Source organism: Ailuropoda melanoleuca, chromosome 13 (genome assembly GCF_002007445.2).
Source record: "Ailuropoda melanoleuca isolate Jingjing chromosome 13, ASM200744v2, whole genome shotgun sequence".
NCBI lineage: Eukaryota > Metazoa > Chordata > Mammalia > Carnivora > Ursidae > Ailuropoda > Ailuropoda melanoleuca.
Window position 1 is genome coordinate 11,014,264 of NC_048230.1, and position 21,720 is coordinate 11,035,983.

The 21,720-nt window shown below is 53.7% G+C and overlaps 2 protein-coding genes across 12 annotated transcripts in view; both read right to left on the reverse strand.

The window, feature by feature from the left end:
- The window catches only part of MRM1 (mitochondrial rRNA methyltransferase 1), a 136,846-nt gene extending 116,641 nt beyond the window's left edge, over nt 1-20,205 (reverse strand). For 3 of the 11 annotated variants that reach the window (XM_034640415.1, XM_034640413.1, XM_034640414.1), the window contains exons 1-4: nt 18,946-19,936; nt 18,657-18,750; nt 16,856-16,988; nt 16,635-16,754 (exon numbers count right to left, since the gene is read on the reverse strand). In XM_034640415.1, coding sequence (XP_034496306.1) covers nt 16,635-16,754; nt 16,856-16,988; nt 18,657-18,750; nt 18,946-19,508 — 910 coding nt within the window. In that variant the 5' untranslated portion in view covers nt 19,509-19,936. Of the gene's footprint in view, nt 1-7,456; nt 9,559-11,021; nt 11,086-12,442; nt 16,420-16,634; nt 16,755-16,855; nt 16,989-18,656; nt 18,751-18,945 lie in introns of those variants that run through there. The other 8 variants (XR_004619542.1, XR_004619541.1, XM_034640411.1 and 5 more) reach the window with 7 other exon arrangements.
- A 311-nt stretch (nt 20,206-20,516) lies between these two features.
- Nucleotides 20,517-21,720, reverse strand: part of DHRS11 (dehydrogenase/reductase 11) — a gene marked incomplete at its 5' end in the record, with an annotated part of 5,957 nt that continues 4,753 nt past the window's right edge. The window contains 2 exons of the mRNA XM_019803948.2: nt 20,517-21,336; nt 21,537-21,629. Of these exons, the coding sequence (XP_019659507.2) occupies nt 21,196-21,336; nt 21,537-21,629 (234 nt within the window). The remainder of the gene's footprint in view (nt 21,337-21,536; nt 21,630-21,720) is intronic.

Sequence of the window (21,720 nt, forward strand, 5' to 3'; positions counted from 1 at the left end):
GGCCCAGGCCCTCCGGGAGCCTATCCTAGGGGAGGGGGCTGTCTGCAGCCATCATCTCACTTCATCCCATAATCACCATGCAAAGAAGGGACTAAGCATCACCTGACCATCTTCCAGAAAGCCGTGGCTCAAATGAGCTCGTGATCTATCCACAGACACACAGCCCCTGAGGATTTAGAGGCTAGAGTCTGAAGCCTGAGGCCCCATTTGCAGTTGCCTCAGAACCAGGGGCTGTGACAATGACAGGGAGGGATTAGACCAGGGTCTTGATTGATCAGAAAAACTGGGGCAAAGGAAAAGTTACTAATCGAGAAGTCAGGGAAGCCTGGGTTTTTGTCCCAACTCCCCCCTCACAGGCCACTTCACCCTTAGCAAATTTGCTCCGAGCCTTGGTTTATCCAATGCATTCTGCACCTGTGACTTGCCAGTCTCTGCAAGAGTAAGCAATGACCAAGACACGTTTCCCCATCTGTAAAATGGGCCGACTCAGCCTTGCCCCGGGGGCCTGGGACGGCAGTGGTGACTGGTAAACATGCTGTACCAACGTGGGAAGCTTTTTCTCTAATTTTCACTCAAATCTCAGAGGCTGTAATCTGTGTGGAGAAGGGAACAAAAGACTCCCTAACCTCAAATCCTCCAGCCCTTAAGTCCAGGAGACAGCAGAGCAGAGGGAGGCCCAAGGAGGATGCCACCCCCCCACACACACCATGCCGAGGTCATTTTGCTTGTGCCCACAGCATCTGTCGTCCTCTGGTGGACGAGTGTGACACAGTCACAGGGACAACTGCGCAAGCCACAGGGAATTCAGATGGGAGTGAAAGGGGTGGAGGAGGGGGAGGCAGGTAGAAGGAAGGAGAGGGGCAGCAAGGGGGGAGCCCCATTTACTGAGGGCCTGCTCAGCTCCTAGCCCTTTACTGGAGGTCCGGGTAACCCTGGGAACCAGTGCCCTGAAGTAATTATCCCTGTTCCATAAGAAGGAAATCGAGACTTGAAATGGTTGGGAACCGCACAGGGCCCCCAAGGCCAGGACACAAGCCCAGGTGGTGACCTCAAAACTCCAAGCAGTCCATCTAACTTCCCATTTTAGATTCACTCACGTCCTCTGAGGCTGCCGACTGGAGTTCCCATCCTGTGCCAAACGACATTGAGCAAAGGCAGGGGATGAAAGGGGGACCGCTCAGGATGGGGTCCAAGCACACGGCTGGCAGAGGCCACCAGTCCTGGGGGACCCCAGGTGAGGGACTTGAGAGTCTGGAGAACTTCTGAGCAAAAGATGGGCAGTGGAGAAGAGAGTTCTTGAAGGGTTACTCCCTCTTCTAGCTAGTCACACAGAGACCTCTCCCAGGGTGGGCTCCTGTGGGGGGGGGGGCAGGAGCAGCAGGTTTAAGGGAGGCTTCTGGGTCATAAGGCAGAGAGAATCTGAGACACGGTGAGAGACAGAGAAAAGAAGGGGATGGTTCTAGCTTCACAGCTGGACCTGGCAGCCACACCCAGGGTACCAGCCATACTCTAGCTGGGTCAGGGCACCAGTGCAGCCCTAAACTTTAATCAGTGGATCTAAGGTTTGGCCACAAAGAGCAGCAAGGAAGATGTGCAGAGACCTGGCAGGAAAAGAGGAGGGGGGTGTTTGGCCAACAAAGGGTTGTATGGCTCTCTCTGGGGTCAGAGTCAGGGCTTTAGTGCCCCTTCCTGCATGTGTGGAGTGAAAGGCAGAGTCAGGCTGAGTTATGTCAACAGGGAGGGAACAAATCTGACCCAGTAAGGCTCAGCTAGACCTCAAAACTCAGCCCCAACCCTCTCTCCCCCAATCCCAACAAGCCTCAAGTGAGACCCCAGGATGCCTGAAAAGGGGCGGCTCAAGATGTTCATGCCATCCTTAGTTGGAGAGGAGGGTCTCAGCATAGGAGCTGTGGTGGCCCCATTCTCCCCTTCAGCCCAGGCCTTACAGAGGGAGGGGCTGAATGGGCCACATCCCCACCCCCCAAGTGCGCTGGGGAGAGGGTGGAAAGTAGGAGGCGACAAATGGTATCAGCTGCCCAGCATAACTTATTAGCATCCAGGCGAGATTAATCAAGCCCAGAAACCTCGAGCAGACCCCTAATTAGTTGCTGCTGATAACTATATTTGTCATGCTCTCCAATTATTCCACTGTAAATTTCAGAGTTTAATTGCACCTTGTTCTTCATTGAAGTGTCACTGTTTGCACACGCTCCCCTAATTCTTTAGCAAATTTGACAAAATTCAGCATTAAATATAGATTATCTTTAGATTTCCATAATTAACACAACCAAACTGTCTCAGGCCTAAATATTTCTCCCAGTGCCATAAATCTGGCCTGTCCCCAGAACCCGGAGAGCTGCTCCCAGCTCCCCGGCAGAGGCCTGTGGGAGAACATGTATTCACATCCGTGAACATGACAGGCCTTGCGGGACTGGGGTAGGGATGGCAGGCGAGGCTTCACTGAGGGCACATACCCAGGGACCATCTCACCTCCAAATTTATCGGAGGCTTCATCAAGGCTGCTCCCTGGGGTAGCTCAGCTGTGTCCCAGAGTTTAGAAGGCCAGTCTGGCACCATGGCTGACCTCTGACCCTGGCAGGTGGGCTAGAGGCAAGTGGCCCAGCCTCCTGCCAGGCCGAAAGTCACTTCACCCACAAAAGCCAAAGGGCCCCTGTTTATGACTTTTTTCCCCATTAAGCCTGACCTTGATGTTTGACATTATGCTAGGAATACGACCCAGGCAGACAGGAATGCCCTCCATGCCACAAACCGTCCCTGGTACCCTCACTGCCAATCTTCTCTCCTGACCTACTCTCTCCAGACTCACCAGGTGAGTCCAGTCAACTGTATGTCCAGTCAACTCTAAACACACCCACCTAGGACAGTTAGTTCAGATGGGGGGGGGCAGAATTCATGCCTAACCCCCAACATTAGGTTGCAAATCTTTTCCACCAGCCCCCAAACCCCAAACCTAATACTACAACAAAGTCAGCAAAGTGCCCCATTTCCAAGATGACAAAAGGACAGAAGGGATGAGAGGGAGAGGACAGAGAAGCCTGTGCCCCCTGAAGAGGCCTACCCAGCCCTTGGCCCCTGGGAAGAGAACCATATCCTGGGTTTATCCCAAGTCAAGCCCCTCCCCCTTCCCCAGGCTGGCTGTTTCATGGGCAGCATAGCAGTCGGAGCTCAACTGCAAGCCAAGACCCCCGCCCCACGCTGCATTCACCCTTACAGACACACAAACAGACACAGAGGTAAATACACACAGGTGCACAGAGACAAACCACTGACACCCTATGCACGCACACACAGATGCACGAAATCACACACCAACACACAAGGACAGATAGACACACACAGAAACACACCCCCTTCTGCCTAAGCCTTGAGCCAGGGGGCAGCCAGGCAGGGAAGTACTCACTCCCCAGAAAACAGCGCCATGTCCAGAGTCTAGCCACGCGGAAGGGCCGGAGTGGGCTGGGGGCCCCAGCAGACAGCGCTTGCAGCACTCGCGCCCTCCCTAGGGCCTGCCAGCCCCGTGCTCCTCCGTTTCCCTGAGGAAGCTATGGTGGTTGAGGGGCTCAAGGTGGGAGCCCAGCAGTAACATTGAGAAGCCTCAAAGTGTACTCGCAGCAAATTTGGAGGAAAATCAATGACCTTTAATGAGATTTGATTTTTCTCCACGATGGGCTGGGCTGGGGGTAATGTGGGGGGAATTCCTGGGTGCAACATGGGAGATGAACCAGGACACTGGATGCAGGGCTGGGAAGGACTGGGCAACCAGAGGGAGGAAGCTCCAGGCCCAGTAGCCGCAGGGACAGGCAGAGACAGAGGACCAATAGATAGGATACCAGGCTGCCATCCAGGCCCAGACAGGACCCCTGGTCCGGCTTGGGTATCTGCCATGGCTCAGCCAGGTTCTGGATCCAGGGGTCTGGATCCCCTGCCCTCAGAAGGAATGAGGGGCTGGCCAAGGCCAAGAATAGTGAGAAGTGGTCACCAGAGAGTAGGTAGCCCATTCAGGGTCACTGGCTTTGGAGGATGGGGAGAGCCAATTATCTGGGGTTAACCCTGATCACTGTAGTTTGCCAATCATCTGCCAGGCTCCAGGCACATGTGACTGTCATTCTTCAGAAAACCCTGGAACAGAGGGGACAGCCCCTTGCTCAGATGAGGAAGATGAGAGAGAAGTGAAAGAAATTGCCCAAACCCATGCAGGCAGCTGGTGAGTGCCTCAGGCAGTACCCAGATCAAGGTCAGCCAGGCTCCACAGTCTTTGTTTCCTGCATTCTGCTCACAAGCAGCCCCCTGCAGGTGAGGAAAGAGCCTCATCTCCATCTCTCTTCTCTTCCAGCCCAGGGCTCCAAGATCCTTGGGCCATCTGGGTCAGAGCTTGGGTTTAGGCTCCAGGGTGACCAGAACTCAGGGAATCTCCTCCACAGATAGACCCCAATACAAGACTTCCCCAGGCCCAGAGGAAGGTACGTTTGTCAGCTGCAATCCTGTCCCACTCCCCCCACCCACCCCCGCCGCTTCTCACCGGCTGAAGTTTTGAGCTCCCAATGCTTCCTTACTAAATCATAGAAGCAATCAGAGGCCATTAATCCAACCTTAATAACCTCAACCTGAAACTCCTGGGCAACATCCTACCTGAATGGTCATCTGACTGCCTATACTCCTCCAGTAACAGGGAGCTCACTACCTCCAAAGTACTCCATTCAACCTCTGGAATCCTGTTAGATTGAGCTGCTGTCTGTCTCCCTGAGCTTCCTACTGGTTCCAGTCCTGCTGTCCGAGTCACTGTCCTGCCCAGTGACCTAAAGGTGTTGATGGAATTGCTGACAGAGGAGAGAAGTGGTTACAAGCAACCAATTTGGATGGACTCGGCGATGATTTCTCAGATACGATACCAAAAGCATAGGCAACAAAAGAAAAAATAGATAAATAGGACTAAATCAAAATTTAAAACTTCTGGGCAGCAAAGGACACAATGAAGTGAAAAGGTAACCTACAGAACAGGAGAAAACATTTGCAAATCATCATCTGATGAGGGGTTAATATCCAAAATATATAAAGAATTCCTACAACTCAACAGCAGACAACAACAAACGACCCAATTAAAACTGGACAAACGCATTTGCTATGACATGGGTGGAGCTAGGCAGCATGATGCTAAGTGAGATAAATCAGAGAAAGACAAATACCATATGATTTCACTTATATGTGGAATTTAAAAAACAAAACATACAGCAAGGGGAAAAAAATGAGGGGTGCCTGGGTGGCTCAGTCATTAGGCATCTGCCTTTGGCTCAGGGCGTGATCCCAGCGTTATGGGATCAAGCCCCACATCAGGCTCTTCCGCTATGAGCCTGCTTCTTCCTCTCCCACTCCCCCTGCTTGTGTTCCCTCTCTCGCTGGCTGTGTCTCTCTCTGTCAAATAAATAAATAAAATCTTAAAAAAAAGAGGGGGGGGATGAAAGAGAAAGAGACAAATCAAGAAGCAGACTCTTGGGCCCCTGGATGGCTCAGTCAGTTAAGCATCTGCCTTTGGCTCAGGTCATGATCCCAGGGTCCGGGTATTAAGCCCCGCATCTGGATCCCTGCTCGGTAAGAAGCCTGCATCTCCCTCTCCCTCTGCCTGACGCTTACCCTGTTTGTGCTCTCTCTCTCTCTGTCAAATAAATAAATAAAATCTTAAAAAAGGGAAAGGAAGGAGGGAGGAAGGAAGGAAGGAAGGAGGGAGGGAAGGAGGGAAGGAGGGAAGGAGGGAAGGGGGGAAGGGGGGAAGGGGGGAAGGAAGGAACTCTTTAACAGTAGAGAGCAAACTGATGGTGACCAGGTGGGGGGGGGAATGGGTGAATAGGTGTGAGACTGAAGGCGTGGACTGGTCATGATGAGCACCAGGTGATTACAGAATTGCTCACTCACTGTATTGTACACCTGAAACTAATATAACACTGTCTATTAACGATACTGTAATTAAACTTAAAAAAGAAAAAAATTGGGCAAAGGACTTGAATAAACATTTCTCCAAGGATAATACACACTTGGCCCACAGCATAGGAAAATATGCTCGGCATCACTAGTCATTAAGGAAATTAAACCCACAATGAGATATCAGCTCATACCCATTAGGATGACAACTCTCAAAACAAAACAAAAAACCCAGAAAGTAACAAGTGTTGAGGCACCTGGGTGGCTCAGTCAGTTAAGTGTCTGACTCTTGGGTTTGGCTCAGGTTGGGATCTCAGAGTCCTGAGATCATGCTCCTCGCTGGGCATGGAACCAGCTCAAGATTCTCTCTCTCCCTCTCTCCCACCTCACTCCCCCTACCTCTGCACCCCCCAACAGTCGCTCTCTCAAAAAAACAGAGGGAGGAAGGAAGGAAGGAAGGAAGGAAGGAAGGAAGGAAGGAAAGAAGGAAGGGAGGAATGGAGAGAGAAAGAAGAGAGAGGAAAGGAGGAAGAGAGGGAGGAAGGAAGGGAGGGAAACAAGCGTTGGCGAGGATGTGGAGAAATTGGACCCCTTGTGCACTGTTGGTGGAAGGGTAAAATGGTTATAGCCACTATGTAAACAGTATGGAGGTTCCTAAACCAATTAACAATAGAGGGGCGCCTGGGCAGCTCAGCTGGTTAAGTGTCTGCCTTTGGCTCAGGTCCTGTGATCGAGTCCCGCATTGGGCTCCCTGCTCGGCGGGGTGTCTGCTTCTCCCTCTGCCCCTCCCTTCCCCCCCCCAGGCTTCTGCACACACATTCTCTCTCAAATAAATAAACTCTTTTTTAAAAAAATTAAAACAAGAACTACCCTATGAACCAGCAATCCTACTTTTAGGTATCTATCCAAAAGAACTGAAAACAGGATCTCAAAGAGGTATTTGTACACTCACATTCATTGCATTATTCACCAAGCCAAGAGATGGAAGGAAACCAAGTGTCCATCAACCAGTAAATGGATAAATAAAATGCAGTATATACATACTGTGGAATATTATTCAGCTTTAAAAAGGAAGGAAATCTTGTCACATGGCACATGGATGACCCTTGAAGGCATCAGGCTAAAGGAAATAAGCCAGTCATAAAAAGACAAGTACTGTATGATTCCACTTACATGAGTATCTGAAGTTGTGTACACAGATACATAGAAAATAGAACAGTGGTTTTCAGGGGCTGGGGGAGAGAACAGGGAGTTATTGTCTAATGAGCACAGAGTTTCTGTTCAGCTTCAGATGGAAAAGCTCTGTAGGTCTGTCGCGCAACAGAGTGAATAAACTTAACTACTGAACTATATACACTTAAAAATGGTTAAGGAGTGCGTGGGTGGCTCAGTTCGTGGAGCATCTGACTCTTGGCTTCAGCTCAGTTCATGATCTCAGGATCAGGAGACTGAGCCCCAATTGGCTCTGCACTCAGTGCACAGACTGCTTGGTATTCTTTCCCTCTTCCTCTCCTCCCCCTCTGCTCCTCCCCATCCCCCTCTGCTTGCACGCTGTTTCTCTCTCAAATAAATAAAATCTTTTTTTTAAAGAAATGGGTAAGATGGTAACCAAAAGAGATGGAAAAATCAATGGTTTTGGAGGCAGACAAAACTGGGTTGGAGTCCCAGCCCCGCTATTTCCTGTGTGTCCTGGGGCAAGTCGCCAAACATCTCTGAGCTCATTGTCCTCAACTCTATACCAGGGAGTGAGAGAATCTAGCTGGGTTGCTGTGAGCATTATGTCGTTAACAAAGCAGTGAAGGCCCTGGGATGTTGGTGTGAAACTCTGGGCATGGAGTTGCAGAAGCAGCAGAGCCATGTTCTGGAAGCTACCCTTGTGGAAGCTGCTAAGGTCGCTCAGATTGGAGCAGGGGCAGCTGTCAGCCCAGGCCTGACCGTCCACCCCAAGCCCTGGACAGCCTCTGCCCCCATTCCGTCTCCCACCCATTCCCTCCTGCTCTCGTTCCTCACCTCACTCCTGCCACTCTGGCCCCTCTGGGAGCCCACCGCGCACCAAGCATGCCCCTGCCAGAGGGTCTTTGCTCTTACTTGGTGTTTCCACCACCCAGAATGCTCTCAAATGGCTCCCTCCCTCCCTCTCCTCAGGTCTTTACTTAAAGCTCTCCTTGCCAAGGAGCCCCATCCCTCAGGAACCTATTTAAAATGTCACCTTCAGCCAACCACTGCACTCCCATCCCTTTTTCCCTGCTCAATTTCTTGCATAACACATTATATAATTTTACTTACTGATTTTTGACTTGCTTACTGCTGTATCCCCAGCTGGCACACAGTAGGTGTGCAATAAATCTTGTTCAGTGACAGCACGGGCCAAGCCTTGGCCTTCTGTCGTCACCGGCCCTCTGTCCCATCCTGCACTCCCATCCTAGCAGCAGGGTCTGCAGCTTTAAGGACTCCCACTCCCAGGTCCTGGCAGGGGAGGGGGGAGCCCCAATTCCCCCGCAGCCCCAGGCTCCCCAACTGCCACTCCATGCAGCCTGGGCACCAACCCTGTCCATCGATATCGGCCTCCAGCAGCCACACTTGGACGCCCACCCCAATCGATAACCAGCGGCTGCCATCGATCAGCCCCCAGGGTACCAGGAGCCAGGGGAGAGGCAAGGCAAGGGACAGACAGGGTGTGGAGACACAGCCCCAGAAAGGGAGCAGCAACAGAGAGCCCCGGTGCCAGGCAGACAGGACAGAGATCATCAGAAAACAGGCAGCGCTGAGAGAGAAGCACCGGACCCCAAGCTAGGAAGGGCAAGGAGGCAGACACAGAGGGAGGCCCCTGAGAAAGAAGGAAGAGGACGGCAAGGAAGAGTTCTTAAAGGCCTACCACGTGCCACGAGCATCTTTTCTCAAACCCCAGCACAGCCCTGGGAGAAAGTTATTGGTGCCATTTTATAGGAAGGAAACCAAGCTCAGAGGTTAAGAAACTTGACCAGGGCCTGAGCCTTTATTTGGGAGCAGGGCCAGGATTTAAACCTAAATCTGGGTGTCTCTGGGAGTTCAGGCTCTTTTGCTGCATCCCAGGATAGCTCTGAGCTGTCTATTCTGGCCTCCCAGCGGGGGCGTACCCACAGCTGAATGGGGGGCTGGTCGGGGTGGCCCCCACGCCCCTCTGCTGGGATGCCCCAGAGACTGTCAGCATGGTTCAGGAGAGGTGGAGTGGAGAGAGGGGCTGGGGGGTATCGCATGGGGGTGGGGGGCAGGTGGCTGTGTGGGGATGTGGCTTGGCCTCCTCCGCAGCAGGCCCCCTAGCTGATGCTTGAGCTGGAGGCTCTCTCCTGCCAAGCCCTGTTCCCCATCCACCACCCACCACCCCCTAGGGGCCCTTCAGGGATTGCCCCAGTGTGAGCTTAGGCAAATTACTTAACTTCTCTGGGTCCCAGTTTCCCATCCATAAATCAAAGGGCGTAACAGTGCCTTACCCCAAAGTATCCGGAGGGTTAAATGAGACGAGGCACGTAAAACTGTTAGCACATGGTAAGTACGTAATAAACGTTAGTACCATCACCACCACCATCATCATGGTCACCATCTCCAAGCACATGGCTTCAGGGTCCAGTACCTGCTGTGGGGAGACTGTTGGAAGTATGTGTGTTGGCCTCGGAGCTCTGATTCAAACAAGATCCTCACTATGCCTGACCCACAGCTAGTCCCCCCTTTTATGGGAAGGGCATCTGTGCAAGACCCGGATACAGATGGGTCTCAGCAGGGCCCAGGGCTGAGGGGTTCTCCTGAGCATCCCCTTGCTCTCGATTAGCTCCTTTGTTTCAAAGAATCAAGAGCAGCTGTGGCCAGGGAATCATTTGCATCTTGGCTTCTCTGAAAGTGGAAGGGGAGGGCCGGCTGGAATTGCGCTGAGATTTGCCCCCAGGTGACAATAGAGAGGGGGAAGGCAGTTCGTCTCCAACCTCAGGACCCATCCCTGCATTTATTTGTGATTTTTAAACCCTCAGCATGTGCCTGGCCCTGGGTGGGGACCAGGGGGAAAAAAGTGAGGAAAGCTTACTCCTGCTCTGCTCAGGTAAAGGACAGGGCAGGGGTTCCTAGAGGTGGGGCAGGCTTTCGTGTCTGCAGAGGCCTGTGGGGGCCAAGGGGCTACTTGCAAGAAGGGACCAAGCCCACGGCCTTGCTGCCTCCCTCATGGGTGGACTTGTGCCTCGGTTTCTCCATCCTAGAAGAAACTGCTCAGCCCACCGACATTTTTTTGAGACTATGGATCGATCACACAAGGTGACACTTTTCATGGAGTCTCTCTTCGGACACCCACAAACCTCAGCAAGAAAAGCCCCAAGTCTGAGAGGGAGGGGAGGTGCAGAGGTAGCAAGAGAAAGCAGCTCAGCCAAGTTCAGCCCCCTGCAGGGCTAAGACTGGGGCAGGGAGGGGGCAGGCCGAGCCCCTCCTTCCTGGCCCAAAGCTGGTGAAGGGTGTCCTCTGAAATGGAATATTGTGACGGGGGAGGGGGCACAAAGGACAGGCATTTCCATAAGAATCCTTCTTGGAGTGTCTGGAGGGGAACCTGGTTTAGAAGCAGCCTTCCCAGAGCCCAAGATCTAAATCTCTTGGTCCTAATTCATCGACCAGCTCCACTCCTTTTCCCAGTCTGGGGAAGAAACTGGGACAATTAACTGGGGCAGAGCTTACGCCCTTTCCTGCTTCTCTAAATGTGGCAGGTCCCCCACCCGCACCTGCAGCCGGCTAAACAAGGTTCTGCGATTTATTTTTTTTTAGGATTTTCTTCATTTACTTGAGGGAAGTTCTGCGATTTAAAACAGATAATTCAGAGAGCAGTTGTGTCTGCAAAATTACAACGGCCGCCATTAGTGAGCGTTTACAGTTTTCTGGGCCCTGTGTGACCCGCCGCAGGGATGGTATCCCTGTTTGACAGAAGCAACTTCCTGTCCTAGAGAATAAGTCATCCAGCTAGGAAAAGGTGCACTAGGATTAGAACCCAAGACCATGCTGCTCACCTCGAGGCACAGATTTGAAAGGAAGAAAAGTGTCCAGATTGGGATGCATGGGGCTGGGGAACTAGAACTTACCGAGGAGAGGTTGATGGGGGAGGAAAAAGAAGATACTGTGTCCTCTGATCAGGCCTCCAGGACCCTGGGGGGAGAGGAGGGGACAGTGACAGCCTCCTGGCCAGTGGCCACCACCTCTCTGCCACATAAAACCCTCTCTATGCGCATCTGAGTCCAGACCTCGGAGCAGGCCACACTGAGCTCTGACTGAGTAGGGGGCAGTTAGAACTTTCTGGAACACCTCCCCCAGTAAGATGAGTTGAAGACCACCAGGGAGGTGTTAATGAAACAGGGAAGCTGTGAACAGACCCAGGAGTGATTCCAATCTGACACCTCCACCATAGCCCCCACCAGTAATGAGCTGGGACCTGCCCTTCTCCCCAGAGAGGAGGGTGCGGGGAGAAGAACTCCTTGGGCATCTTTGTAGCCTCAGATGCCTCCTCTCTTCCTCATCATCACCATCACCATCATCACTACCATCATCATTTTCATCACAATAAAAAGCTCACATTATTAAGCACCCGTGTCCCAGGCACTGGGCTAAGTCCATTCCCTAAGTCCAATAATGAATCATCACAACGAGCTATGTGGTAGGTACTATCCTTGTCTCCATTTTACAGGTGAAGAAACTAAGGCTCAGCTGGGTTAAGTGACTGGCCTGAGGCAGAGCCAACATTTGGACCCAGGACTGTGTGACTCAGAAGTCTGTATTAATGCGTTTGTACTGTGCCTCTGGGCATGGATCCACCAAGGTCCTCAGTAGGAAGGTGGGTGGAGTGGGAATGTTCCCCTGTCTAGAGACAGGCAGAGGAGCCCAACCCTTGGGACACGGGGGGTGGGGGGCTCCCACCTCCAGGCAGGGAGACCTAAACCAGTGGCCCCAGAGCTGGAGCTGGCGTGGTGAAGAAAGGCAGTGAGCCCATCCAGTATCCAGAGATTCTGGAACCAGGGAGAAAGAGGAAAGAACCCTACCACTGAGCCTCATACTGTCCCCGCGTGCCCTCTGGGTCTTCTTTCCATATGTGTGCAATGAGAGTTGGGCCAGGGGGCTCCAAGGAGGGACCTCCAGCTCTGCCCAGTGCCTGGGGAAGGGGATGGACAGGGACATTGGCCTAAAGATAGCATGTGTGTTTGTGTGTGTGTGTGGGGGGCGTTAGGAAGACCCCTGCCTCCTGGTCCTGGAGGGAGGGGCTGAGCAGCTCCATGAGTGGAGTCCCATGTTTGTAAACATTATTAATCAGGGATTAGCAGATGGGCATGCTAATTGCACCTGTGGAAGCCAGAGACCTCAAGGTTGATTACATTTACAAACTGTGGGGATCCCTGGCGCCTGGCCCTGCAAGAGTGACGGGGGAGGGTCTCATTTAGGACCTCAGCCTGGGGGTGGGAGCTGGCAATTTAGTCTCCTGCCAAAAAAAAAAAAAAAAAAAAAAAAAAAAAAAAAAAAAATTCCAGCCCTGGAGGGGGCTGGGGGTGCTGGCCACCATTCAGCTGCTCCGAGCCCCTTCCCCTCTTGGCTAGGGAGCCCTGACAAAGGAGGATCTTGCCAATGTCATTTCAACCGCCTCCCCTCTCCAACTCCCTCCAGCTGCTCTCAGGGGTAAATCATGCGCCGCAGCTGAAATAGGCCCTTGGAGTCTCTGGGGAAACTGAGGCCAGGCTGGTAGGACGACAGAGCCCGGGCCCTCAGTTGCTGCAAGAACTGCTCCTCCAGGACCAGACCAAGGGCTTTACATTCGTTAGCTCACTGAATCTGCACCCCGGTCCTCTGACGCGGGGGCTGCTAGAGAAGTTAAGGGACATGTCCATGTTCACGCGACTCTCGAGTCAGAGTGGAAAGTCAACACAAGCGCTACCTAACAGCCAGGGTCATGTTCTTAACCGCCCTACTCCCCTCCGGCTTCATCCTGACCCTGGCCTGCAGGGGATGGACCCCCACCAGGCCCCCCCACTTCATACCCACAGCCACAGCACCGTGGCAGGCACCAGGGGCCACCCCAAGGACATTCCAACGTCATCCTTCCCCTTAGGCGCTTTCTCTTAATGCCTGGTTTGCATGATGTAACTACATACGGACCTGTGCACGGCAGGTAATTCTGGCCTTAATACCCTTTGGTTCAAGTGAACCTGCCTTCCCAGAGGCCAGCCAGCCTGCTGCCCAGGGGATGGAGCAAGGAGCAGCCCCCTGTGCATGGCTGGTAGCCCCTCACTTTAGAGAATGGCCCTCTAGACGGCTCAGACTCCTAGGACCCAGGAAACTGATGAACGGACCGTGGCCAAAGCAGATTAGATTAGGTTCCAGACACTACACAGGAGTCCATGGGCAGGAGAACAGGCTCTGAACCCCAAGTAGCTCCAACCCCAATGTCTAGGTTCCATGCTGGGTTTGGTCCTAGAGAGCAGAGCTCGATTCTGTAACGGCCACCTGGAGGGAACACCGGGACATCTCCATTCATTTCATCAAGTCTATTAGTCTGGATTCTCCAGATATAGAACCAAGAGGTGGTGTATACCCATAGCTGTACCTCTAGCCACATGTTATCTGCTTGTTTATTTATTATGAAGACTTGGCTCCTGTGATTCTAAGACTGGCAAGTCCTAGTTCTGCAGGCTGAGTCAGCAAGCTGGAGCCCCAGCGATGATATGGTTCCCGTCGGAAGGCCAGTAGGCTCGAGACCAGAAAGAGCCCACATTTCAGTTCCGAAAGGCAGGAAGAATTCTTAGTCACGGGACGGTCAGCCTTCCCTTCCGCCCCGCCCCCGGTGCTCCTATTCAGGCCTTCAACTGATTGAGTGAGGCCCACCCACACTGGAAAAAGGGTGCTCTGCCTTACTCAGGCTACCAATTTAAGTTTATTAGTAATCTATCTATTTATCAATAATCTCTACACCCAATGTGGGGCTCAGACTTACAACCCTGAGATCAAGCGTCACATGTTCTTCGAACTGAGTCAGTCAGGCGCCCCTCAACTTCACTGTTCATCTCATCCAAAAACAGCTTCATGGAAACAGAGTAATGTTTGACCAAACATCTGGGTAAGCCATGGCTCAGGCAACTCCATACAGAAACTGAGCGGTTACATGCAGGTCTGCATTATCAGGCGCTAGTCCTGGGGTATGCAGTGCTTAGTTTTACAGGATGCTTTCTACTGGTACTCTCTCATTTTATTTTTACAAATCCTTGTGGGGCGGGGGGTTGCTGGAGCAGGTACTGAAGGCACTATTTTACAGATGCGGAGTCTGGGAAGCCATCCAGGCCAGAAGCCATGGAGCCAGGGCTGGACCCAGCACCTTCTTAAGAACCGTAAGGACAGATGAAAGGTCAACTGGCCCAAACTTTCAGACATGCGCTCAAAAGCACGGGTGTGAACGATTTAGAAGCAGTTTCTTGGACATGAGAAGGTGGTTCGAAGATGGGTGATTCTCGAACCCAGCGGCACACCGGTGTCAAGAAACAGAGCTCTAAGAAACATGGGACCTGTCTCCTTCCCCAGAGATTCTCACTGAAATCAGCCTGATGCCTCTGGGCATCTGGACTATTAAAGCTGTCCCCACCACCACCACCACTACCACCACACGCATCCTCAGCCCCGCCTAAGGTGGAGCCAAGGTTCAAAACCACATTAGGCTCTTGGCCAAGAACAAAGCTGGGATGGGGGGGCCATGTAATATGCCCAAGGCTGACATGTGCCAGAAGTCAGAATCGGTGTGGGAGTCGAGGACAGACAGCTCAAGGGGACCAAGTGGTAGAGAGATCTGTGGAGTTTTACAAAAGGGTTACTTCCTCTTTCTTGAGACGAAAAACTTTGACTTTAGAACAATCTTAGGCCTTTTTAACGTCTTTCTAAGTTGACATCCCCAACAAAATTCCAAGATAAATTCATTCCGAAGAGAAAAGGGTGCTACAATTTACTGAGCACGGTGTGGGAGGCGCTGAGCTCACTTGCTCTCTCTGTCCTCAAAACTTGGGAAGGGAGGGTGATTCCCCTTCACTGACAAGGAGACTGAGGCTCAGATGGGAAAGGAACTTGCCCAAGGTCACACAGCAATCAGGACTTGAACTTAGGTTGCTGTTCTCCAGATTCATGCTCCAGAGCAGTGTCTCAACTAGGGGCAAGTGTGTCCTCCGGGGGACATGTGGCAATGTCTGGATACATGTTCGGTTGTCACAACACGGGCAGGGCCTGCTACTGGCATCTGGGGGGGGAGAAGCCGGGGGCGCTGCCGAACACCCTACAATGCACAGGACAAGCCGTCCCGGTGAATGTCAAGACTGCCAAGGTCCAGAACTCCCGCTCCAGTGGTTCTCAGCCTGGGCGACACAGCAGACCCATTTGGGGGATTTAACAATCCCAATACCCAGGCTGCCCCCCCAACCATTTATATCAGGTTCTCTGGGGGTAGGTCCCCAGTGTCAGGTGTTTTTGAAGGCTTGCCAGATGGTTCCAATGTGCAGCCAAGACTGCTCTAAACCACTTATACTGGGCGTTTCTGCTCCATTTGTGGGACCCCGTGGGAGGAGCACCAAACCCATCTGGGTTGTACAATCCACAGCAACCCTGTGCTAATTCACAGAACCAAAGGCCACAACTCTGGTTCATCCGATCCTTTCTCAGAGGGGCACCAATGAGTCGCTGGTGAGGGGTTCTGGAGGGCCAGTGAGGTGAGAGGTGTTTGCTGATCTTTCCCTTGCCTCTCTGGAGGCCACCGCCAAGCATCTCCCTAGCAGGCTGAAAAAGCTTCCAGAAGAGACTGTGGATCAAAGAGCGAGGCTGCCACCTCGTGGAGGAACAGGACAGAACGGCCCAGGTGATTTTATTAGATCCCTGTGAGGCAGGTGCCTACGGAGGAAGCCATGTGCTCAAGGCCGCCAGTGGGGCAGGGTTTGAGCCTGGATTTGTACCTGCCTCATCCACAAGAGGAATCCGGGCCTCCTTCTACATTCTCACACTGGTTCAAGAGGCACAGGACACCTGGACTGGGCTGTCCGATTCCCTTCTGATGTCAACTTCCAGGCAGGGCCCAGGAGAGACCCACCACACCCTGGAGATGAAGCAGCCGCCACCTCCAACCACAATTCCAAAATCAGAAGAGGAAACAAATTTCCTCTGGTCTCTACTGCAGAGCTCCCTGCTCCCCAAGACAGTGGTTCATCTACAGGGGCCTTGTACACCCTCTGGCAAGAGACTCCAGCACATTCGTGCGTGTGGGAATGTGTGCCCTCCAGCACACACAACTCAGTCCAAGTCAGCTCACATTCTGCCTCTCTTGTTCTGACCCCGAGGACGGTCCTGGGTGCCGTGCCACTCCGGGCCCTTCTGATGTGGCTGAGGGTTCTTGGGGGTCTTGGAGAAGATGCTCTCTCTTCCCCTCCACAGGGAAACCCTTCCTCTGACTGCAGATGGAGTGAAGAAGAATTCCTGCACCGACAGACAAAAGGACAAAGGGAAGGGAGAGGATAGAGAAGAGGTAGGACCACACACCAGCGCTCCTCGTTTCATCCTCAAAAGGACGTACTTTCCCCATTTGGCACATAAAGTGACTGAGACAGAGAAAGACAGAGAAGCTTGTCTGGGGTGAAAGAGCTGCACACATGTGATCAGAGGGCAGGAAGTCGGGCAACAGGAGGACTCACCTGCAGCCACAGAGACATTCAAGGACTCGAGTCCAGGAGGCAGCTGCCGGCCAGGTAGGATGGTCAGGAGAAGTTGGCAGGAGGCCTGTACTGCCTGGGACAGACCAGAGCCCTCATTACCTGCAGGACATGGAGGCACAGGGTTAAGGATGTCCCAGCTGGACGAGCAGGCACTTGGGACATGCACATCTGAATACAGAAAAGCGGGGACCTCTACCTACCCAGCACTAGGAGAGTAGGCCGGTCCCAGAGGAACTCCAAGCAGCTAGTGATGGGGATCTCAGAGGACGGGGAAATCTCAGGCCCTGGGCAGCCCACCGTGCCAGCAACGAGCCAGCCCTCCCGGGCTTTGGCCTGACAAGAAGAAATCAAGTTCTAGCACACCAAACCTTCATCAGAGCCCCAGGCAAGGGGCCAGACTTGCCCATATAGTCATTCCTTCGCTGATCCACTCCATTCAGTCAACAGTTATTAAGCCCCTAGAATGGGCAGGCTCTGTTCTAGGCTCTGGGGACAGGGCAGGGAACAAAACAGGCCAAAATCCCAGCCACCCAGCAGAAGGGTGATTGGGGAGGGCCTCACTGAGGTGACACCGGAGGGCAGAACTGAAGGGGATGAAAAGTACTGTGTTGACATCTGGGGGAGGACTAATCTAGGCAGAGATGAGTAAATGCAACGGCTGAGAGGCTGGTGCTTATGGGACACATATGAGGAGCGATGGGACAGGCAAGGTGGTGGCCCACAGGGAGGGAGCCGCGGGGACAGGAGAGGGAACAAAGGGCTCCTAAGACAGGAGCTCAAAGGCCACTGGAAGGACTTTGGCTTTGCTCTGGGAGAGCTATAAAGGCTGTGAAAGGTATTGAGCAGAGAAGTAAGATGGTCTGACATGTTTCCACAGAATCACTCTGCCGGCTATGCTGAGAGCCAATAGCAGAAGGAGACTGGTGAGGACATTTCCACAATAAGCAGGCAAGAGAGGACAGTGGCCTGTTCCACAGTGGGAGAGCTGCAGAGATGGTGAAGATTGGTGGGAATACAAAAATAACTTCAAGGTAAAACCAAAAAGAATCTGTGGATAGCTGGGCCACGGGTGTGACAACAGGAAGAAGAATCAATGCCACCATGGCTTCGGGCCTACACAAATGGACGCAGTCACCATCGACTGAGCTGGGCAAGTCTACAGAAGGAAGCGCTCAGCTCTGGAAATGTGAAGTCTGAAATGCCCCTCAGACCACAAAAGCAGCTGCTGAATCTGGGGCTCACAAGTAAGTTCCAGGCTAGGATATACATTTGGGAGGCATCCAAGTACAGATGGTATTTAAAGCCTTGAGACTGGATGAGACTAAGAAATGAACACATTAACAGGACAGAGATCCAAGGACTGAGCCTCAACGCCCTGAGGGGGCAGCTGCGCAAGGGAGCAGCCAAATGCAAGGCAAGACTGCCCCCTTGTGTCCAGCAAGAGAAGCACAGCTGAAGACCAAAACCTGGACCAGAAGAGGGGTTTCTTTGGTTTACCCCTTCCTGAATATTAAAATTTGTTGTTGTTGTTGGTGGTGGTGGTAGTTTGTTTAGGTTATTGGTTTTTTGTGGGGATGGAGGGAGGGGAAAGGCATAGATTAGTCTGTCCTTGTTCAAAGTGCCTTTCGAGCTCGCCTCTACTCAGCGAATGCATGACTCCTGCCATCCCGCTTCTCATAGCTGAACAAAAAACATTTACTGACAAACTACTGAGAAGGCAGTGAGGCTCTGAGGTACGCTAGCTTCCGGGGCCAAGAGTTATGCCTGGGGAAGGAGTGAGGTAAGGGGAATGAAACTAAGAAGTCTCTAACTTCAGATTCTGCTCTACTTATGGTTTCAAAAATTCCAGGATCCTTCCCTTCCCAAAAGGATTTAGAAGGACGTAGGAAAGGATGTTGGCATCCTTTCCTTCCTCCATCAGCTGCTGGATGAGTACCCTTGGAGAGACTGAGCTTGGCTCATTTCTTCTCCTTTACCCACCGCCCCTCTCCCCGCCATTACCTGTAGAAAACCGGCCAGGTCATCAGTGGAGAACACGTCCATCACCTCCATAGCTCCCGCGCTGGCCTTGCTGACTACCGGGGTGAGCGGGCAGCTGCAAATTTCCCCATGCCTCGCATTAAGCTGGGTAATCGCAAACCCGGTGCCCTGCCCTCCCCCTGGCCCCTGAGGGTTAAGAGTGAGAATTCTGCCAATGGGGAGGCCTGGCTGAGGGGATCAAGGATCAAAGTGCTTAGAAACTCGGCTGTGCCCCAAACTAGGGCACGTGGGGACTAAGGGACGTCCGTGCCTGTTTCTCCCGCTGGTGATGATTTTATCCACTCCGAGGAAGTGAGCAGAACGCAGCAGGGCCCCAAGATTCCGGGGATCCTGGATCCTCTCGAGGACGAGCCACAGCTGCTGGGGGTCGTCGCCTGGCCTCGCCTCCCCGACCTCGGTCCAAGGCCGAGGCTTCAGCGGGCTCACCTCCATGCAGACACCCTGGTGTACCTGAGAGCGGCACAGGGCGTCCAGCTTCTGCCTTCTGGGCCGCAGAACTGGGATGTCCCGCGCCTCTGCCGCCCGGAGCAGCTCGGCCCGCTCCCCCTGCAACCCGGACCTGCCGGCCTGGAGCAGGAGCCTGGCCACGCGGCGACGGGCTGCCCGCAGGGCCAGAAGACAAGGGGACAGGCCAAACAGAAGCTCCAGTCTCCCGGCAGAGCGCGGGGTCGACGCCAGGTCATCCAGTAGCAGGCGGCTCAGCTCCTCCCCGCCTGGCCGCTCCCCACGCCGCGCCGCTCCGGAGAAATGACGCGCGGGGAGGCGACCTGAGCAACGCCAGGTCGCGCCCCCGACGGCCGAGAGCAGGGCCATGGTCAATGCCCCTGCAGCGTAATCAGGAGCGCTTACTCCCGCCAGGGCCTGTTCCCCGGTCCCCAACACGGGTGAAGGGGACGAACGGCCTGCCCACTACCGCAAAGACTACCCAGAACCTCGTAGCCGAACCCGGAGGCGCCTCCCCACCTCCCACGTGGGCTACCGGGCTTCCGGGTTCAGTCTGTCGGCCCCCTGCCCGCCGACGCACTGCGCATGCCCGGCCGCCAGGCCGAGCCCACAGCGCCTCCAGCAGGGCTGGCCGAGCGGCGGCCTTCTCTGTACTCGTCCCCCGCCGAGCCTCCCCTACCGGCGACTTCATTCTGCGCCCTTCCAGGTCCCAAGACACTCCAGGAGGCTGGACGTCTCACCCAGGCACCAGCAAAGGCCATTTTAAGGGCATGTGTTCAACCAGGTCAGTCGTGGTGACTCCCTCCCCGCATCCAGGCCACCACCCGGCGCTGGTGATTTTCCGTAGAAACTTCTGCATCCAGCCCCTCCTCTGCACCTCCACTGCCTTGTCAAACCCTCAGCATCAGTCAGCAGGACCCCAGCAGTAACTTCCTATCCCGGGGCGGCTGATTGTCTAAGTGACAGCTCTGTGCCTGTCCCGCACCTGCCGACAAGCCCACTGATGCCCTCCGCCCACAGGTAATGCGCAGTCTCCTTGCTCAGCACTCAGACCTCGGGTGATCCAGGTAGGAGCTTCCTTTTCAGCCCCATCTCACTTCCACGCGACGTTCCGTGCTGTTCCCACAATACTGCCTGCTCAGTCAGCCTCCCACCCTCCTCTCCACTGTTGTCCCCTCTCCTGGCTGGCAAACTCCTACCCATCTTCAAGACCCAACCCAAACCCACGTCTGCTACCTAAGGTAATCCACACTCCAGGAGTCATGCTCTGAATCCACCCACCTTCCCACTCACCTGGAAGAAATTCTGAGGCACAACCACCCCTGATCACGGAAAAGGAGAAAGAACTGAAAGACACTCCGGAAGCCAAGGTAGGTTGTTGCAATTTTTCTTTTTTAATTATCACAGTGAAATCCACTTGGGAGGCAGGCCCTGGTATTCAGCTGCCATAGTCAGTGTGGAGTGATGACTCCAGTGGGAGCTGAGAAGCCAAGATTGGGCTGGAGAACTGGGATGAGGGAAGTGAAGGGGCAACGGGGCCAGTAGGGCCGGGAGAGGAAGAAGCCTGGAGCCTTGGATAACCATTCAGACAGAAGGCGAGGGCTTCTCTCTGCCACCTCCTCCCTGAGGGACAGGGGGAAGACCCCTTTTTGGCCACAGTCCCTTCCCCAGGTCAAAAGGAAGAGACCGAAGAGAGCAAATAGAGGCCAAGAAGCCTAAGAAGGGGACCAAGAATGAGTTAACAGGTAAAAAAATCAGGGACACCACCTCATCTCCCCAGCCCACTGTCCGTATTTGTGATAGAAACGATTTGTAAGATACAAAAACTTCAAACAGATTTTCTAGCCCCTGGTAGGGTGGAGAGAGGAAGCAGAATCCAGGAGTCCAAAAATCAACACTTAAAATCCAGAGGCAGGAGCCAAGCCATGAGAGGCGGGGAGGGAAGGCAGAGCTTCCCACAGGAAACTAGATCACCTGCTCCGTGGGCCTCATCTGGATGTCTCCAATCTGCTGGAAGGCACAAGGCTTGAGGCAGCCAGGATGTTCTCCCCTCCCCCTAAGGCCTCCCTGCTGTCCTCCTCTGAGGATGGCTGGGCTTTTCCAGGGGGTGGGCAGTCAAGGCCAGACTCACCTGGACGTGTGGAGGGGTGCTGAGGACATAGATGACAGCCTCGGCCACATCCTCGGGCTTGAAACACTGGAGAGCAACAGAGGAAAGGGGTGAGGGAGGGCAGAATGGACCTCCCACCTCTGACCTCCTCTCCGACATCTTCATCCCCACCCCAGCCCTCCAGGAAGGGCGACAGGCTGGCTAGAAGGGTGCGGTCTAAAGGCCAGGGTTCCCTCTGCCTTTATGGAGGGAGTGAGTGGCTCAGCCGTCCCAGAGGGAGGCCCCACCTTTATGCGTTCATAGGTGGCAGCTGCCTTCTCAGGGTCCTTGTCGTGGAGTTTGAAGGCGAACTGTGTCTCCACCACTTCTGGAGAGATGCACTGGACCAACAGAGAGGGCCTGCTCAGGGGCTGAGCCGAGCCCCGCCTCCACCCCAATCAGAGGCCAGGCCTTGGGGAGGGCAGGATGGAG